This window comes from Prionailurus bengalensis, chromosome D2, assembly GCF_016509475.1.
Source record: "Prionailurus bengalensis isolate Pbe53 chromosome D2, Fcat_Pben_1.1_paternal_pri, whole genome shotgun sequence".
Classification (NCBI taxonomy): domain Eukaryota; kingdom Metazoa; phylum Chordata; class Mammalia; order Carnivora; family Felidae; genus Prionailurus; species Prionailurus bengalensis.
In genome coordinates this window covers 61876796-61895614 of record NC_057351.1, presented here as the reverse complement: position 1 = coordinate 61895614, position 18819 = coordinate 61876796, and the positions used below count along the sequence as shown (strand labels likewise).

The 18819-nt window shown below is 40.4% G+C and overlaps 1 protein-coding gene across 1 annotated transcript; it reads right to left on the bottom strand.

The window, feature by feature from the left end:
• Positions 1–1765: 1765 nt before the first annotated feature.
• Positions 1766–5402, bottom strand: SFR1 (SWI5 dependent homologous recombination repair protein 1). The gene is made up of 4 exons (XM_043597449.1): positions 5190–5402; positions 4478–4599; positions 3463–3873; positions 1766–2412 (listed from the first exon to the last, which is right to left on the bottom strand). Exons 1-4 carry the CDS (start codon positions 5305–5307, stop codon positions 2221–2223), a joined length of 843 nt encoding a protein of 280 aa, XP_043453384.1. The 5' UTR covers positions 5308–5402; the 3' UTR covers positions 1766–2220.
• Between the last annotated feature and the right edge of the window lie 13417 nt (positions 5403–18819).

The window sequence follows — 18819 nt, the reverse complement described above, 5'->3', positions numbered from 1 at the left end:
AAACACAGAAACTGAAGCAGGCTTCCCAATGTGGGGCTGGAACTCAAAAACCACGAGATCATGACCTGAGCCGTATTCAGGGGCCCCTGGGTGGCTCAGTCGGTTAAGTGCACAACTCTTGATTTCAGCTCAGGTCATGATCTCATGGTTTGTGGTTTCAAGCCGCGCATCAGGCTCCATGCTGACGGTGTGGAGTCTGCTTGGGATTCCGTCTCCCACTCTCTTTCAAAATAAATAAATAAAAACAAACATTAAAAAAAAATTTTTAAGTACATTATTCAGTGATCTTTTAATAAATATATCCCATTAAATAGAAGTGAAATTCGATAAATGAGTAAAAAGGGTACTGCCTCATGGGCATCTTGGGTATCAAACTGTCCCACAAGCCTGAACCATGTTCCTTGACCCACCGCCTGTTGCAGGAATGTCCACTGTGCTGCTGGAGCCCTTAGCACCCAGCCAGTGCCTTGGAAATGCAGATTACTATGGTGCCTATTTGCTGTCCCCAACTTTCCCAGAACCAGAGTCCCACTGATGCTATAGTTCCTCCAAGTGGACATGTAAGGGTGACTTTAGGGGATGTGCTAATCAACAGTGAGTAGCTGCAGCCAAATGCCAGTACCATTGCTAGGGAAACCACTTCTCATGCCACATTTAGGCCCTCTGGCTGAGCAGCAAGCAGCAGGGGAGGCTTATAGGCTCAAAACAGCACAGGTCCCCAGGGATGCCTATTCAGGAATCTCAGGGTCACGGGAGGCCCATGAGAGGCCTAGGCCAGTCCTCTTGGGTTCACAGCAACTAATGACAATGGCAGTGTATAGAAGGCAGGAATTTGTGTGGTGAGAGAAGGGTATGTGGCGAGGGGGGTGGACACTAACAATTAGAATGGATGTAAGACCAGGGTCTGAAGGTTTCCTGCTATGCCGAATATTAATAGTTTGTTAGATCATGGGGCAGTACTGGGTCAAAAATGGGTACACTTTAGGGCACCTGGGTGGTTCAGTCGATTAAGAATCCGACTTCAGCTCAGGTCATGATCTCACGGTCCATGGCTCAGAGCCTGGAGCCTGCTTAGGATTCTGTGTCTCCCTCTCTATCTGTCCCTCCCCTGCTCATGCTCTCTCTCAAAAATAAATAAACATTAAAAACAATTTAAAAAACATGGGAGTACACTTGGAGGAGGAAGGGCTTCGGGGTATTGGCTATTTACCTACTAGTAGGGAAGTACTTTCTTTCAAGATGTTTTTAACTAAGTAAAGCTGTTTTAGCCCTTAAAAGGACCTAAAAGCAGAAATCCAGAAGGCCCTCAGGAAGGACCGGAAGTTAGAACCAACAAGCCACTGATCTACAGAGCTCTCTCTCCATCTATCATCTCTGCCTTTCTTAGTAAGATCACACACTATCCTTAGTATGCTAGCTTTTCTGCTTCCAAGTTTACCTACAACAGCTTCAGCCACAAAAAAAAAAGGGCTTTCTTTTCCTAAGCCCAATTTCAATTCTCCATCTGGGCCAGCTTGAGTCATATTCTGTGTACAGCCATCACAGGTAACACAGCAGCCAGAAACATGACACTATCAGTGTGGGTTTCTGGCTGAGGAGTCATTACAAACTGAGAAAAAGCTAGAAAAGTAGACGAATGTGAAGGACCTTGTAGGTCTTGAAGTGGGGGATAAGGATATGTTGTTTTGCAAGAGACAGACAGCCATTTCACTAAATGACATGAAGAATACAAAAAGCAAATTTGAAGACAGGGACGAATATAATATTTGGATATATGAACAAGTTTAATTACCTGCTATACCATCCAGATAGAAATATGTGGCAAATAGATGGAAACAAGGTTCATAAACTTAGGACACAGACAGGCATTTTTAGACCACGTTAGGTTTAGACATTCACCAGACTGAACTATTTTTTAACATTTAAAATAAAACTTTTTTATCCAACAAAACAATGTATTAAAATTGACTTCCAGAAATGCCCAGATTATTTTTTAAACATGATTTAATTTTTTTTTACGTTTCTTTAAATGTCAAGTTATCTTTGGAAAATTTATCCAAAATAAATTGATTAAAATAACCAAAATAAATTGCTCTAAATGGATATTCATCAAGATACCTTTCTCTAAGCCCTTATGTTTCTACCTTCCCTTTAAATTGAATGTATGAAGTATCTTTTAAGTGGGAATTCTCAAAAATATTCTGGAGAAAAGATTATGAATTAAACACCCATAAATTCTTCTTCATTTCTGTTATAGTGTAGCAATTTATCATCTAACCCACAGTGGTCTATCAACTGAGTCAGGCTGAGTTTCTTGTTCTCCTCGCACAGAGCCGACTGCAACTCGTAAAGCAATAGCTGGCTACAGCTTCTCCATTTCCGTATTAACAACTGCAACTGAGACAGGTCGTTCTGAAATAGGAAAAAAAATAAATAAATAAAGATATGTCAATAGCTAGATACTTTAACATTTTAACGTACTTTTTAAACATACTTAATGAAAGTTGTTAAATTAGTCGACTGAGTAGGTTTAAGGAGTAACATACTTGGTCAGGATTGGGACTGCTACTCAAGCAAAAGTAGGATGGTTTTAAGTAGAATGGTTACAATGACAACTCAGGTTGAGTTCCATTTTGCTCGGTCCAAGCTCTAGACCATCCTTACTTACCCTCAGGGACAAATCAAATCATGAAGTAGGACAAAACTATGTAGAGAAGCGACAATATAGGTTAACAAAACAAAACCTTTATTACAGGTGTACTTAAAAAAAATGAAAATATTCAACTTAATATAAATATAAATTAAAACCCAAGTAGTTATATTTAGTAAAATCCTAAAAATTCAAGACAGCAAATAAGACACACTATCCTACCACTTACTCCACATTGCCGGGGAAGGAGGAGGAACTACGTACGTACCTGTGAGTGATCCAGGTAAGTAAAGGTTATCTTCTTCCAAGTGCCCAACTTCTATGGAATTCAACCTATCTGGGCTGAAGTCTAAAATCTAATTTATATTTGTTGTTTTTAGCAAACAAAATACCTGGAGCATTTTAACAATTTGGAAGAACACAAGATTATTACTAAAAATATTTTTTATTGTACTCTGTGGCCCAATTTTAGCTTTTATAATCATTCACTGGCAGCTGTCACTTCTATTGTCGTTGTACTTGCATCTATCTTTTGGTACTAATACTTCCTACAGGCTGGAAACTAGAGAGAAAAGCTTCTACTACGTATTAAATGAGAGCTGGCAATTTTTTTTTAGAGTTGTATCTGCCATTGAGAGACCTACTCTCCTCTAAATCTATGACTAACATTTGGGTTACAGTTGTGGGAAGCCAGGTTTCTGGATATTTGACTTACTGCTCATTATGCTAAAATAAACTTATTTTCTCTTTGAAATTACTTATTTATCTAAAAATTAAAACAAAAAAAGAAATGGTTCTGAAATTATTCTCACCTTTGATCTATACATTTTAACTAGTTTTAGCCTCCGAAGAAGGTCTTCTTTCTCCTCAATCTGCTTCACCAATTTTGCTCTTTCTTCACTTAATCCTTGTTTGGGAAGATCCTCATTCACAAAGCCACTTTGGAGATCACTTAGTGACTCAGTGTCAAGTGACTGAGATTCACTTGCACTGATATTTTTGACGGTATTTTTCAAATATGTACTTTCTTCAAATTCATTGTCTGTGTGTTTAAAATTTTCCTGAAATTCCAAACAGTTTTCTTCTGTCGAAGATGCTGGTTTCTTGGAAAAAGTTTGATCATTCCCTTCATTCTCTACTTTAAGACGTTTTACCACACTATCACAGGAATTAAATGAAGATCTTGTTTTCCTTAATCGTTCTCTAAGTGTTGCACTCATAGGCTGGAAAAAAGCACAAAACCTTAATCAAGAGAAACATTCTCATATAAGTAAATCAACTAGAAATAAATACCTTACAATAGGAGACACCACTAGATGGCTTTATATCTCCATGTATCTAAAGTAACCATCACAAAATGTCTTTAATTCCTGCAAGCCCCATTAATTTCATTCTTTTCATTTTAGCAAAGTCAGCACCCTTCTAAAATAGTGTTGAGACACTTATCCCGTTCTTCACAAACATTTGTTCAGCAACTAGCACGTGCCTGACATTAATGAGTGCTTCTTAAGGAAAAGACCTAGATCCTGCCGCCAAAGACCTTCAGAATACTGCAGATTCAAACTTCCTCAATTTGGAATTTTGTAATAACCTGATCTGAAACTAAATGAAAATAATTGATTCAAGATGAAAATCTGGAAGGGGGGGCAGGGAGTCAAACCCATTAGGCAAGAATAAAAACCTGAAACTGTTTAATAGTTACTAAAATACCTACTTCTTGATCTACACATTATGTAAATTAACAACCTCCAGTAGAATTAAACCCACTACTGGCCCAATGCCTAGACATAATGACTAGCTCCACTCAAAGAACTAAGATACTCGTACTTGTTTTCTTGAACTACTTGTACAGGGAGAGGGTGGATTGGCACAGTCCCGTGGAGTGCTAGGTGAAATCACAGCCGAGTAGGATGGGCTTTCCATCTTGAAAATGAAATCTTGGTTTACCTCTAAAAAAAAAAAAAAAAAAATCAGAACGTAAATAAAATTAACCCACACCTTTATATACTCAGTTTTTGTAAAAGAACTTATTGTTGTATGTATAACAGCCGCAAGTAGGCCAGCAACTATTTCACTTAGTGATTCATTCTTAGGCTTTCTACAGTTTTCCATTTACCTTCCTAAATAACTAAGGCTACTAGTTTTTTTCGGGGCAAATTAACAAGCACCTCGTGTAAACACTCTCCATCTTCAAATCTGCCATGTGGGGGCTGGGGAGAATAACCACCTTGTAATTTTTCAGGAATTCTTTAATTTCTTACACCACCTTTACCATGAAAGGAAATATAACTGAAATCTTGACTCGGAAAACCACCATGTCACACTACCTTAAACCCTGAAAAACTGTGACCAGAAACCATGCCTGAGGAACAGCAACACAAACGCAGATAAATACACGTCTGTGTCAAATAGCAATTAAACCCTGAAAGGGAGTTGGCCTAAGTTTGTTTCCTCAAACAAAGGCATCAATTTTACTGGGGGCTGGGGACAGGGAGGAGTTTCTTCCTTCCTCCCACCACAGCAGAAAACCCACACTAACCCTGGAAAGATCTCAGGTCAGAGGATGGGCTGAGGAGGGGTTGAGAGGTCCCCTGACCGCGGAAAGGGAGTTCTACTCGACTCCACAACCGACCCGAAGCAGCCCCGCTCTGCGACATTCGCTGCTGCCGGCACGCTACCTCCCTTCGCCTTCCCCCAGAGGAGAAAATGCGCGCCGCCGCGGCCGCAGCCGGTCCCGTCCCGGGGCGGGGCCTCACGGGAGGCGGAAGAGACGCGCGATTGGCCAGATTGACCGACGCGTTCAGTTTCGCGCGGTCTAGCGTCCAAGAAGGGTGGCACTACGTGCGTGCGCGCGCGCGGCCACGAGCGCCCGTGAAGGGGTGGAGGCTGAGCTGGGCCTCGCGGAGCCGACAGAGACGCGTGATTGGTCCGGTCGGAGGACGCTCGCACCTCTGCTCCGCCCAACGCCAAAGAGCTGTGGCCTTGTGTGCGCGTGGCCGCGAGCCTCCGCAGGCGTCGGGGGCGGGCCCGGCTGAGCTTGGGAAGACTGACGGCTTCCGAGCGGGGGGGTGGGGGGGCGTGCTTCTTTCCCAGGCGTCCTGTCCCTCCTCTTTCCTGGCCTCGCCTTTTCCAGCTTCCCGGTTTTTTGGTGTGTGAAGTACGTCTCAGCGTCCCCCCAACACCGCCCCCACCCATTTTCCTGCTTCTTGATGGTGTCCGCCCTCGCTCACCACAGCAATGGTCCTTCCTCAGACGGGGCGGGAGGAAAAGCCGCAGAGCCGGCTGTGGGTTAAATTCAAGGCTGTAAGCCCTCCTGAGGCAGAGACCACAAATGACCAGCGCTGGGTTACGCGGCCGGTTGAGAACCAAACATGTTAGAAATCTCTCCAAGAGGCCCATCTCTCCAAGAGGCGGATGCTGTTGAGCTAATTTCCAGCCTTTGCTGCCGCCAACGGCGGTTCTATCATAGGTTTTCTACTGAAAACCTCAAATTTTAAATTCTTTAGCTTGGCTTCCAGTCTAGTCAAATCTGTGAGAATGTAGCCCCTTTGGGCTATGCGGGAAGCAGACCAATCACTAAGTAAGTTTGTGTTGGTCCAGAATTCAGATGTTTTGAGGCAGGGATGGCCCTTGCTGAACACTGGGCAGCGCATTCCTCTAAAATAACCCTCAGGGGCGCCTGGGTGGCTGGGGTTGGTTAAGAGTCCGGCTTAGGCTCAGGTCATGATTTCCCATTTCGTGAGTTCGAGCCGCGTGTCCGGCTGTCAGCGTTTCCAATCTCTCTCTCAAGATAAAAAAAAAAAAAAAAAATTAAAATAACCTTCCTGCAGGTGCCTGCCTGGCTCAGTGGGAAGAGCGCGGGACTCTCCGGACTCTTGACCTCGGGCTGGTGAGTTTGAGCCCCACGTTGGGCACAAAGGTTACTATTAAAAAATAAAACATTAAAAAAATAACCCTCACTTCGCGGTGGTGGTGTTCTGTTGCTGTGCAACAGCAAAGTTAAATAAATTGGGTGGAGCACTGGGTTTGGGGAAAGACAATTAGTAATTTCTGAGTCACATGGAAGTTGGGAACTTTCAAGGAGCTAGTGTTTTCAACCCTAATGAACGGCCATTGTGAATGTTGACACTGTCTCTCTTTACAAATGTCTAATAATGGCTTACAATTAGCCAGGACCCCAAGGAATTAACTGAGTCCTAAGCGGTCAAATATAGAACCTGAAGACAACCCAGTGCAGTGATTAAGGATATAAACCTTGGAGGCAAATTGCCTAGGTTCAAATCCTGAGATTGTTTTATATGCTTGGTAAGGTAGTGTCTCTGTGCCTTGGCTTCCTTATCTGTAAAATAGGCATAATAGCACCGCCCTCCGAGGGACTGGAGAATTAAATGAGAATTCATGACAGGGGAAGCACTCAATAGTTGTGATTTTATATATGCAACTGTAGTCACCATTCCCTCATATAAAGGTATGTGTCATAGGGGCGCCTGGGTGGCTCATTCGGTGAAGTGTCAGACTCTTGGTTTCTCACCCGGTTCGTGAGTTCAGGCCCCAGATCAGTCCTGGCCCACAGCAGAGGGCCTGCTTTTGAGTCTCTCTCTCCCTCTCTCCCTCTCTCCCTCTCTCCCTCTCTCCCTCTCTCCCTCTCTCCCTCTCCCTCTCCCTCTCCCTCTCCCTCTCCCTCCCTTGCTCTCTGCCCCTCCCCCACTCATTCTCTCTCCCTCTCCCTCTCTTTCAAAATAAATACACTTAAAGGTATGCATCACATAATTCTTTCACCCTTTAACTTATTGCCCCCAAAAGGTCAGATTTTTTATTTTATTTATTTAAAAAAAAATTTTTTTTTTAACGTTTATTTATTTTTGAGACAGAGAGCGACAGAGCATGAACGGGGGAGGGTCAGAGAGAGAGGGAAACACAGAATCGGAAACAGGCTCCCGGCTCTGAGCTGTCAGCACGGAGCCCGACGCGGGGCTCCAACTCACGGACCGCAAGATCAAGACCTGAGCTGAAGTCAGACGCTTAACCAACTGAGCCACCCAGGCGCCCCAAGGCCAGATTTTTTTTGAAGATGCTGTCATCTATAAGATCCTACCTAATTTAAGCCAAAAATAGCAGAAAATGTGGTGCCTCTGTATACAATTAATAATACGTATTCCGCCTCTTCTAAATTTTTCAAAAACTATATAAATTAACCTCAAGGAAGTTACAAAATGAAAGGGAGAACTCATGATTTTCTGATACAGGTGTTATTCACCTCACCAAGCCACAGGTCTGTCTGTACATTTATTTCTCTCTTTACTCATCCATTGGCATCACTTACACTGAAAAAAGCAGAATGATTTGTCCTGGCACTAGAAGCACAATGCAGACTCTGCATATTCTTTATACCTTGGGGCATAAGGTTGGGTTGTTTTTATGATTCTCTAAAATCAGCTGCTCCAAAATCCTTTTATCATGACAGCCTAAGCTCAGAGCTGCGTTTTTCCTGGCTGCGTAAAGGAAAACAACACCTTGCCTTGCAAATGTTCTGACTTGCTTATTATGTGAACTGGTATATTAAATGGGATTGTTTTGGCCAGATTTTCAAAGAACTTCAGGATAAGTGCTCAGGAAAACCTGTATTTCAGAAATGCGCATTTGTTGACCTACATCTCTGACTTCCATGTACTGTTAAAACTGAGTGATCTTCCCAGGGTTAAGTTTGGTATTTTACTTACTCTCGTGACATCCCCAAATAGAAACATACGTTCCATTTTCAACTTTGTGTAGAGGGTCTAGAATATAGCCCCTCATAGTTTTCATTATACCTTTACATAAGGCCTAGCAAACACTTCCGTGTCTTTAGGAGCCCGAAATCTATTGGCTCCTAAGGGGTTTGTTGTTTGTGACACAGGACATTGTATGTTACTTGAAACTTTTCAGGCTAGGAAAAATACAGCCCTAGAGAGCCAGAAGGCAAGGACTCCTGCCTGACTCTACCGTAGAGAATAATTTGAACAATAGAATTCAATGATAATAGTAATTAATACTAACCTAAGACACTATGTTTCTCTGTGTGTTTTTAAATTTCTCCAATACCCAAGGCTACTGTTAGCTACTTTGTTATTCATCAGGGAGTGGTAAAATGCTCCTTCCAGTTCTTGTCTGTGATTATTGTCAGTGGGATGATGACATAGGCCTAAAAGTCTTTATGAGGGTTTTTTATTCATTTTTTAATAGCAAGAAGAAAATAGTCTCCCTTTCTCCACATACACACACATACACACACATACACACACACGTTTAGGCCACAATTTAAAATTTCATTTTCTGGATTTATTTTTTAAATTCTTGGCTATAGCATTATTTTAAAAATCTTAACAGGGTGAGCTAAATTCCATTCCACTGACTTTTGTGTATTAACACAATTTTTTATATCATGCAGATATAGCTAGTGTCCATAGATATTTTTTTAACAATGAAAAATATACATTTTTAAAACCAGGATTAAAATCCATTTGGGTGAGGTATTGTGTAAAATCCACATTATTAAATTGATTTATATTGTGCATTAGGGCAGGTTAAACAAAATTTAATATACATTTGTAACACTCAGATAAAGTCTACTAAATTCTCTTAACTAGCTTTCAGCATTTCTTCTGACATTTGTATATAAGTAGAAAATCTTCAAAAACTCTCCTGTATGTTTCTCTTGCCATGAATTTGATTCTCATAGATTTATCCATGGTAAAGATGTGTTTTAGTGCTCTGTTATCTTACAAATTTCCCTTTGCGTAACTGACAAACTATTTCTATTTCTTTTCTCTATTACTGAAAGATCTCATATGGAATTCTATAATGTGTAATTGATGGACTTTTAAAAAAATTTTTTTAACGTTCATTTATTTTGAGAGAGAGACAGAGTGTGATCAGGGGAGGGGCAGAGAGGGAGACAGAATCTGAAGCAGGTTCCAGCCTCTGAGCTGTCAGCACAGAGCCCAACATGGGGCTCAAACTCACGAACCACGAGATCATGACCTGAGCCAAAGTTGCATGCTTAACCAACTGAGCCACCCAGGTGCCCCAAACCGATTTTTTTTTTTTCACCCTCAAGATGAAAGAGCCCTTGACCTAGCTAGCTATTAGGCATGCCCAAGAGGTTGCCTTACTGAGTAGGATGGCTACTTAGAGCAGGAAAATATGGGGAGGGTCAATACCATTAGTGTGATAAAAACTTGTCCACTGCAAGACTAGAAAACTCATCTGGTAACTAATATTGAGGGTAGGATACTGAACAAGAACCTTACAGAGCTCCTTTCACCTGAAGTTCCTGTCTTATTAGATCTGGCATTTTGTCAAGTTCGTTAGAGACTAGAGAAGCAAGAGTGTCTGTGATTCACTGTTGTTACTGGGGTGTGTTCTCTTGGAGAAGAATAGAGTGATTCAGGTTAGATTAATAATGGTGAGGAAGGGGGTAGATAGTGTGTGGGTGGGAGGGTCATGGCAGAGGAGTTAAGACTGTGGAAAGGTAGTGGTAATAAAAGTATAGCTAAAAGCCACATTTTTTCTCAGATGCTTTATTAACTCAAATGTTACTGCTGCATTCATTTTGAGGAAAAAAGGCATTAGATGTCAGCAAATCCTTAAGCAACAGAACATGTCTTATAATCATCCTTAACTACCTGAAGTTTGAGAGATAACAACTCCCAAGATAATTTCACAGTATTGAAGTCTGTTTGAAGTGCTGGCAAAGAAGTCAATGCATTTTGCTATCCTTGCTTCTCATTACTGTTTCAGTCTTTTTATACTAAAAGCTTTTATATTAAAAGCTTTCTTCTTGATGATATTTTTTAGATGGAGAAGCAAGACTGTCTAATTGTACCAGGAAAATAAGGAGTTAAGAGATCATTCTACCATGTTCTAGGATGCTGTTGATTTTTTTTTTTTTTTTCATCTGCTCTTCTAACCCCTTGGCAAACTTTGATGATAGATATAGTAGTAGAGAAAATCTGTGAGTCAGCCTACAACCAGGAATGTTCTGGTCCAATTCATGATCTGAAAGCTAGTTTGAAACTTCATCCCTTTCCCACCATTCCCAAAGGCTACATAAAATGCCTTAGATTTTCATCATGGGCCTTATGAGCAGTACCAAACTCATTGAATGCAGAGCACCTGACACAGAGGTCTAAATCCCCAGGGAGGATCCACTGGCAAGACATTATCAAAGATGGGGGAGGTGGCTTGAGCAAAGGCAACTCTTCCTTGATTCTCTCTCTTCCACCTCCAAGACATCCTCATGCCCGTGTCCCCCAAGCCATACCTAACTTGTCAGTGACATCAGCATTACCCAGATCTCCACTCTGTCACACCTCTGTGGCCACCAAAAAATAATGCGTGAAACTTGATGATGATGCTGGTGACCCTCACCTGGCAAATGGTACCACCATTTTTTAATAGTGAAAATACGTGTTTCCCATGAATAGGATCTTGGAAAAGAAGCAACAAATATAGCTACATTAATCCTGACCTGATCCTCCAAGACTCCACCCATCTATTTAAACTTCATTAACCCAAAATTAAGACAATAGTTTTCCTTCAACAATGAGCACCTTTAACTCAAACTCTTGCCAAACCTCCCACCTCCCCAAGTTTTCCCCTTATGTGCCACTGTAGTTACTACTATCACAGCTTTCAAGTACCTACATCATCTCAGTTATTTTTCCCTTTTCAATGTAAGTGACTGGCTCTGAGTCAAATTATCCTTTTCTTAGAGCCATTTACAAACTTTTCCTTTATCTTTTTTTTTTTTAATCAAGAGAATGTTACTCAACTGTTTTCCAGTAGTCCATAGTACATGGAAATGATGGCTTAGTTTGCACTGTTTACTCTCTTCCTTATACTGTGTTATAACTTGTGAATCTATGCCTTTCTGTGAGTGCTGGATATTGAAAACTCAACCTCTATGTTACCAAAGGTCTACTGTCAGTAGAATTCATACCAAATACACAGATAACACTGACCAGCAGACACGGTCTTCTTAGACTTTTGAAAGCCTGTCATTTGGCAGATAGCATATCATGATACCAAAGAACACAGGTTTGGGTTTTGGAAAGCAGGCAACTAATCACGTCCACATTTGTTAAGCAAATTCCTATGAGACTATGAATTATAAGCTGCCCATAGGATTTTTAAAAAACAAAAAAGCATTACTATAGGTTGCCATTTTCTGAAATGCTTTCCTAGCGTAACTCTGGGCCGTTGAAATAGGGCATTTTAAACCTGCACATACAAGTTTAAGATTTTTGTAAAACTGCCAAATCTTTAATATAACAATAATTAACATAAAGCTTGTGCAATTAAGCTGCCCCAAAAGGAATGAGTTTGAATCTTTGGCAAGATGTTCCTCTTTTTTAAAAAGCAGCTTTACCAGTACATATTATCTTCACTCAGAGCTGTTTCCCTTAGTTTTGTAGGTATGTGAAGCTGACTTTGTTTCATGCCAATAAGTGTCTATAGGGATAACAGTTTATTTTCAGTCACTATTTTTCGGAATGAATCAATCCTAACCAAACCAATTTTATCCACCAATATAATCTGCTATGAATATTTTCATTTTTATAGTTTGAAAGAATCAGACTTGCTGATCCCCTTAACCTAAAGAGAATTCTTCTGTGCTGAGAATGTGATTAAGCTCCCAAAAGAAACTCTATGAAGAGCATTCATTTCAGAAAAAGAAATCCACAGATATCAAACAGTAGATGTGGTAGGCCAGTACCTGAAGTGACTTGATTTTAGGGAGTGAAAATAGCATATTATTACAGATTTGAAAGACTACATCTTAAGATTATGGGAACTAATGGGAGTACAAATCTTCCTCTACTTATAATGGAGTTATATTCTGATAAACTCATTGTAAAGTGAAAATATCGTTAAGTTGAAAATGCATTTAAAACACCTAACCTACTGAACATGCTAGCAGCCTAGCCTATCTTAAATGTTCCAAAACACTTACATTAGCTTACAGTTGGGCAAGATCATCTATTTCATAAGTATTGGATATCTCATCTAATGTATTGAATACTGTACTGAATGAAAGGGAAAAACAGAATGGTTGTATGGGTACAGAATGGTCTTAAGTGTGTGGGTTGTTTCCCCTCGTGATCACATGGCTGACTGGGAGCTGTGGCTGCCTGCCGCTGCTTAGCATCAGGAGAGAGTAGAGATCACACTTCAAAATTCAAAGTACAGTTTCTATTGAATGCATAATACTTTTGCACCATCGTAAAGTTGAGAAATCTTAAGTTGAACCATCCTAAGTCTGTACTTACAAAGCTAAAACTGAACATTTGCATACTAATTACAGCTCTGAAGGCAAACCTTATAAACCCATCAATAACTGCCCAAGCTAAGATTATAGGAAGCTTTCCCCAGTCACTATGTTCATAACTGAACTCGTGCTCAAGAGTTCAAAATTCAGTGCCAGGAATTCTGTAGGAGAAGAAAGAATGAGAGGGGAAAGGAGGAAGGGAGAAATCTTCACTATATGTTTCTTGCTTTTAAGGAGAACAAAACCTGTGTTTTAAAACACTATTTTTTATAACATTACTGATTACCAGGCTTGTGTATACCATACTACAAGTTATTTTGCAGATTTAACCTGGGTTTTGAGGTCCACATAGCTCAAACACCATGAAAACTGGGCACACTAGTGAGGCTATATTCTGAGAAAATCATGATTTCTTCCTTAATGAGAAATGCGTACCTCACGTTCTTTAAGACCTTTGATACAATTGAATAAAAAGGATTATAGAAGTTCAAGACTCCATGGTTAATGAAGATGTAAACATGCGTTATAGATATACCTACACTTTCTTACGATGGGTGCAATATCATAATAACAGGTTAGACCTGAGTATATCTTATAAATTAGATAAGCTGCATTTTATAGAAGGTAAAATTTTAACTGAATAAGGCTGTAAAGCCACAGACCTAACTTCATTTGTCTTTAGCATGCCAAACCTTCTCTTTGTTGAATTTTGTTGTTGTGTGCAGTGAATTGGGGATGAAATGGGCTGTGGTCACAAATTGGGAAGGTGAGGTTTCTTCAACATGGCATAATCATGGGTTGTCAGTTCAAATTGGAGAAAATGGGAAAGTCATTTGGGATTTTTGTGTGAATACAAGTTTCGGTAAGTACAATGATACACATTGACATTTACAACAGCTTTTCTCAGATTCATTCATCCTGCTGGAAATATGACGCAGCAGGAGATTCCATACAAATGGAATCAGAGCAGCAGAGTTCTTTACGGACCCTGCTACTAACAACGTACTATGTGACTTTGGCAGATTCAGTGAAATCTTATGGTTTCAGTTTTCTCATCTATGAATTGTAGAGAGAAGAGTGATCTTTTCTAGCTCTGAGTTTTTCTAATTACAGTGTGGGCACATTTTGGTTCGCCTGAGATTACCAGTTTCCACCATTACTTAGTTCATAGACAGTTAAAGTTACATATAAAATTCCCTGTAGAAACAACCATTAATATGGTGCTATGGAAGATGTTCTAGGTGCTAAAGATAGAAAAGTAAACACATTTTTTTTAGGAGTTAACAAAGAAAATTGGACATATCAGTATTTATCACATAGATTCAATCAGTATGAGCCCTGGGAAAATTTGTCACATGGAGGATTTTTTTTCTTCAATGACCTTTCCTTCCTCTCAGCAGCCTTCCCATATCATTAAAATCCCAGTCTCCCAAGCCCTGCACTTCAGGCTAGCTCCCACTACCTGCCACTTGCCACCACAGGACACACTCCTGGTTACTCTGCTTTTACTGTCATCTTCTGGAATTCATGCCCTTACTTTTATTAACGTTTGATGCTTACCAGAGGTGCTCAATAAATATGTTTTGAGTGGATAAATTTAATGATAAATGATTAATCAGTAGCTCAAAAGGTGAAAATCCCAAACAAAGTAAAAAAAAGAGAGTTGTAGTGTGGCAATCTAATAGAGTAAGGGATGGGGATGGGAGAATATTAACAGCAGGCAGAATTGTCACTGTGCCCTTTAAATTACTGATGGAGGCCGGTTACCAGGAAGACCAAGCCATGATTAGAAGCTTGGAATTCTCAGGCACCTCCCTCTCCCCCAACGACTTCTCTTGAGGGGAGAGGGCCTAAAAGCTGAGTTAATAATTGATCATGTCTATGTGAGGAAGCCTCCATAAAATCCCAACAGTATTGGGTTCAAAGAGCTTCCAGGTTGGTGAACACATCCACGTACCAGGAGGGTGACATATCCCAGTTCTACAGGGACAGAAGCTCCTGTGCTCAGGACCCTCCCAGACCTCACCCAATGCATCTCTTAGTCTGGCTGTTCATCTGCATCCCTTATCATGTCCTTTAATAAACTGGTAAACACAAGTAAGTGTTTCCCTGAGTTCTAAGAGCTGCTGTAGCAAATAATTGAATCCAAGGGGTAGGAGGTCACAGGAACCTCTACTTTGTAGCCAAGTTGGACAGAGGTTTGGGTAACCTGGGAACCTACAACTTATGACTGGCATCTGTAGTAGGAAACAGTCTCATGAAATTGAGCCTTTCACTTGTGAGATCTGATGCTATTTCCAGGCAGATAGTGTCAGAATTGAGTTAAATTGTAGGACCCAGCTGGTGTCACAGAGAATTGCTTAGTGTGGGAAACAAAACCTTGCATTTGGTGACCAGAGGTGTCAGAAGTGTTGCAAGCACAGTAAAGGAGACGCACAGGAGGCAAGATTGCATTTTTTTAACATCCATATTATCTAGCAATTCCACTTCTTGGTTTATACCCCAAAGAATTGAAAGCAGAGACTCAAACAGATATTTATATACCAGCATATTTATATACCAACATTACTCACTACAACCAAAAGGTGGAAACAACCCAAACATCTATTAGCAGATGAATGGATAAGCAAAATGTGGTTTCTGCATACAAATGGAATACTATCCAACCTTAAAATACAATGCTAAAGAAATAAGCCAGGCAAAATCGGTCACAACTTCCCAGCTTCATCCTTAACCACTTTGCAGCACACACCCTGCACACAGGCCTTCTCTAATCATGTACTTGCAGTTGCCAAAACAGACCAGACTCCTCATCATCTTGCTTGGTCTTTCTGCCTGGAAGACACAGGCACAACATGTGCATGTGCATCCGTACAAATACACTTTGAGCAGCCTAATTCCTCCTCCCACCTCAAGACTAGGATCAAGGGTCAAAATCCCCAGCCTCTCTCACTTCCTTCCCAGTGGCCCATGTTCTTTTATTCCCCTCCCCATCCTCACCTTCTAGCTGGTTAATTGCCCTTCCTTTTTCACAGCACCCTGTAGCTGTGAAATAATACATATTTTTACCATGAGTTATTTGAGGGCAGGAACTGCATCTTTGATCTCTGTATCCCTGGCACCTGCCTGGCACCTGGCACTGCATAAGACTGAGCAGATTTTTGGGGTTCAATTGGGAGATAAAGTGCTAAGGGAAAGTGCTAAGGGAATTCTGAGAAGGTTGAGTCAAGGAAGGCTTCATAGGGGGAAAAATGGTATTCGAGCTATATTTCATCTTCTTTACAAAAATCCTTAAAGAATCTTCCTTCTTGCTTTTCAGTCAACATTTTTTTTTACAACTAATTCTGTAAAATACATTCTATAAGTATATAAACCTGATTACAGTGTACAGATAACACCTTGAGTAATAGAGTGATAGATTTATGATTGAGAAATTTTTTTCTGTTTTGTTGTTTTTTGACGGGGGGGAGGAGGAGAGGGAGAGAGTGAGAAAGAATCTTAAGCAGGCTCCACACCCAGTACAGAGCCTGATTCTGGGCTCTATCTCAGGACCATAAGATCATGACTGGAGCCAAAATCAAGAGTTGGATGCTTAACCAACTAAGGCATCCTAGTGCCCCCAACTGAGTAGTTTTTAAACACCTTATTGACAGACTTACAAAAATGGGTTATTATTTTCCACTCGTTGCTGTATATTGGGTTATAAAAAACGAATCACAGTGTAGCAGTTAAAAGAATAGACAGTGGGGGTGCTGAGTGGCTTACTCAGTTAAGCATCCAATTTTGGTTCAAGTCACATCTCCCAGTTTGTGAGTTACAGCCTTGCTTTGGGTGTGCTCAAGCCCCACTTCCAGTGAGTGCAAGCCCCCTGTGAGGTAAGCCCCACTTCTCTCTCTCTTTCTCTCTCTGCCCCTCACTCACTTGTGCCCTCTCTTTCTCACACACACACAAAAAAAAAAAGAAGAGGAAGAGGAGGAAGAGGAAGAAGAAGAGGAAGAGGAAGAAGAGGAAGGAGAGGGAGAGGGAGGAGGAGGAAGAGGAAACATTGGAGTCAGATATACCTGGATTTAAATCTCAACTCTGCCCTTATAAACTGATAGCAATGATAATCTCACCAAAAGTGTTTCTTTATATATCAAATGGGGTAATAATATCTACTCTATTAAATATGATGATACAGGTAAAGTTTAATATGGAACTTGCCAGATAGTAACTCTCTACATAATGGTGGTGAAGGTGGTGGTGCTGGTGGTGATTACCTTAAAGCTGAGGATGGAGAAAAGTGGCAGGGAGGTACAAGATTGCTGCTTGATCATAGAACTTTTCTCATCTCTCATTTAGACAAGTTTTCTCAGATTGTTCTCCAATAAAACAGTGGTGTCCTATGAGCTGGTTCAAGGTGTTTTACAGGTAAGATCAAAATTAGGGTGATCTTTTCTAAATTTGCAGAAAAAAATAAAATAAGAAATAGGACGTTTCCAATTATAATTTTTTTCTGTATACACTTCTTAAAACTTTTGTGTCTGCTAATGGATAACAGATAACAAATGAATAGGTAGCAAATGAATATTCAGAAGAAACATCAGTAAACTGATTTAAGTTTATTCAACATTCACCAACTACTTGTTTTATAAAAGGTTTTTTTGGGTTTTTTTGCGGGGGGGGGAAAGACTTTGGTCATTTGTTAGTATTATAGCTCTTAGTTCGTATGACAAAGTGAAATATGGCTTTATTTCATTCTGTTCCACAAAGAGCACCATGTCATCCACATGCTTGACCACTTACAGAAGCACGTGGTCTGCTATTACCAGCATCCCATTGTCTGAAGCGTTAGTGTCCTGGGTTTTAAGGCACCCTTAAGACTTTACTGAAATATCCTTGGAGAACCTCACTGTTCATCTCCTAACCCCCTTTTATATTAGAGGAACACTGCCTTACAAATACAGAATTTTTAAAAAGCTGAAATCTTGGTTGCTGCATATTTCTGTTACTTGTGGCACATGCTATGAATGGATCAGTACTTCTATATCTCCTAGAGTCACTCTATACGAAGATGCCCTAAAGAGTGAGTGAGAAGAAATGGGAAACAGAGGAAACATGTCCTGCTTTATCCCATGCTGTATGCTAGTCATCCCCAAGAAGAGAGAACCATGCTGTTCAGAGCTAATGATTGAACAAGGTAGCTGCTCAAACTTTGGGAAACATGAATGACTACATCTTGACTCATCTTCCTGTCAGAAATCCTGAGGCTCAGAGTAACTTATCGATTGTTTGTTTTTGATAAGTAGGTAAGTCTAGCACATTTCTGCGTGTTGACTGGCATGACCAGTTTCTGAGGACTTGAGGAACCCAATCTGCTATATAGCTTTGGGCAGTCCTCATCATATGGTGTGGCTCAGTGTTACTTTATGTTTACTCTGTTAAGTCTCCCATGTTAATTCAGAGGCATGGAAGAAAAGAGTTTGGAAATTTCATTATCTAGACCTAAGTAGAATGGTGTAAAGAACATGGCAAGAACTCTGAGACCCAAGTGTATGCTTCTCCGGATACTTCAAACTGCTGAAGGCCTGGATGAACACTTATGTTTGCGTTGATTTCACTTTTGCAAGTAATGCTTCACATTTAAGGACCATCACCATAAAAAATTTCATTATTTATATTTTTATTAATTGCTTATCTCAAGTGCCGACTTTATTGCTGTGAAGTGAATCTAAAAACCCTAATAAAAATTGGGAATAGTGATCTCTCTTCCTAAGGATTCTGTATCCAGACCACAGTTGGATATATAGGAAAAGTTTAATGGTTGGCCTTTAGCCAACTAAATTTCTCAGTAATTTTAGAACCCTCTTGGAAGAATTTC

Coding starts and splice junctions, on each gene's coding strand:
- SFR1 (XM_043597449.1), bottom strand. CDS start 5,307: ATGTCGCAGAGCGGGGCTGCTTCGGGTCGGTTGTGGAGTCGAGTAGAA. Junction 3,874..4,477: donor CAAGTAGTTCAAGAAAACAA/GTACGAGTATCT, acceptor GCTTTTTTCCAG/CCTATGAGTGCAACACTTAG. Junction 2,413..3,462: donor TTAAAATGTATAGATCAAAG/GTGAGAATAATT, acceptor TTCCTATTTCAG/AACGACCTGTCTCAGTTGCA.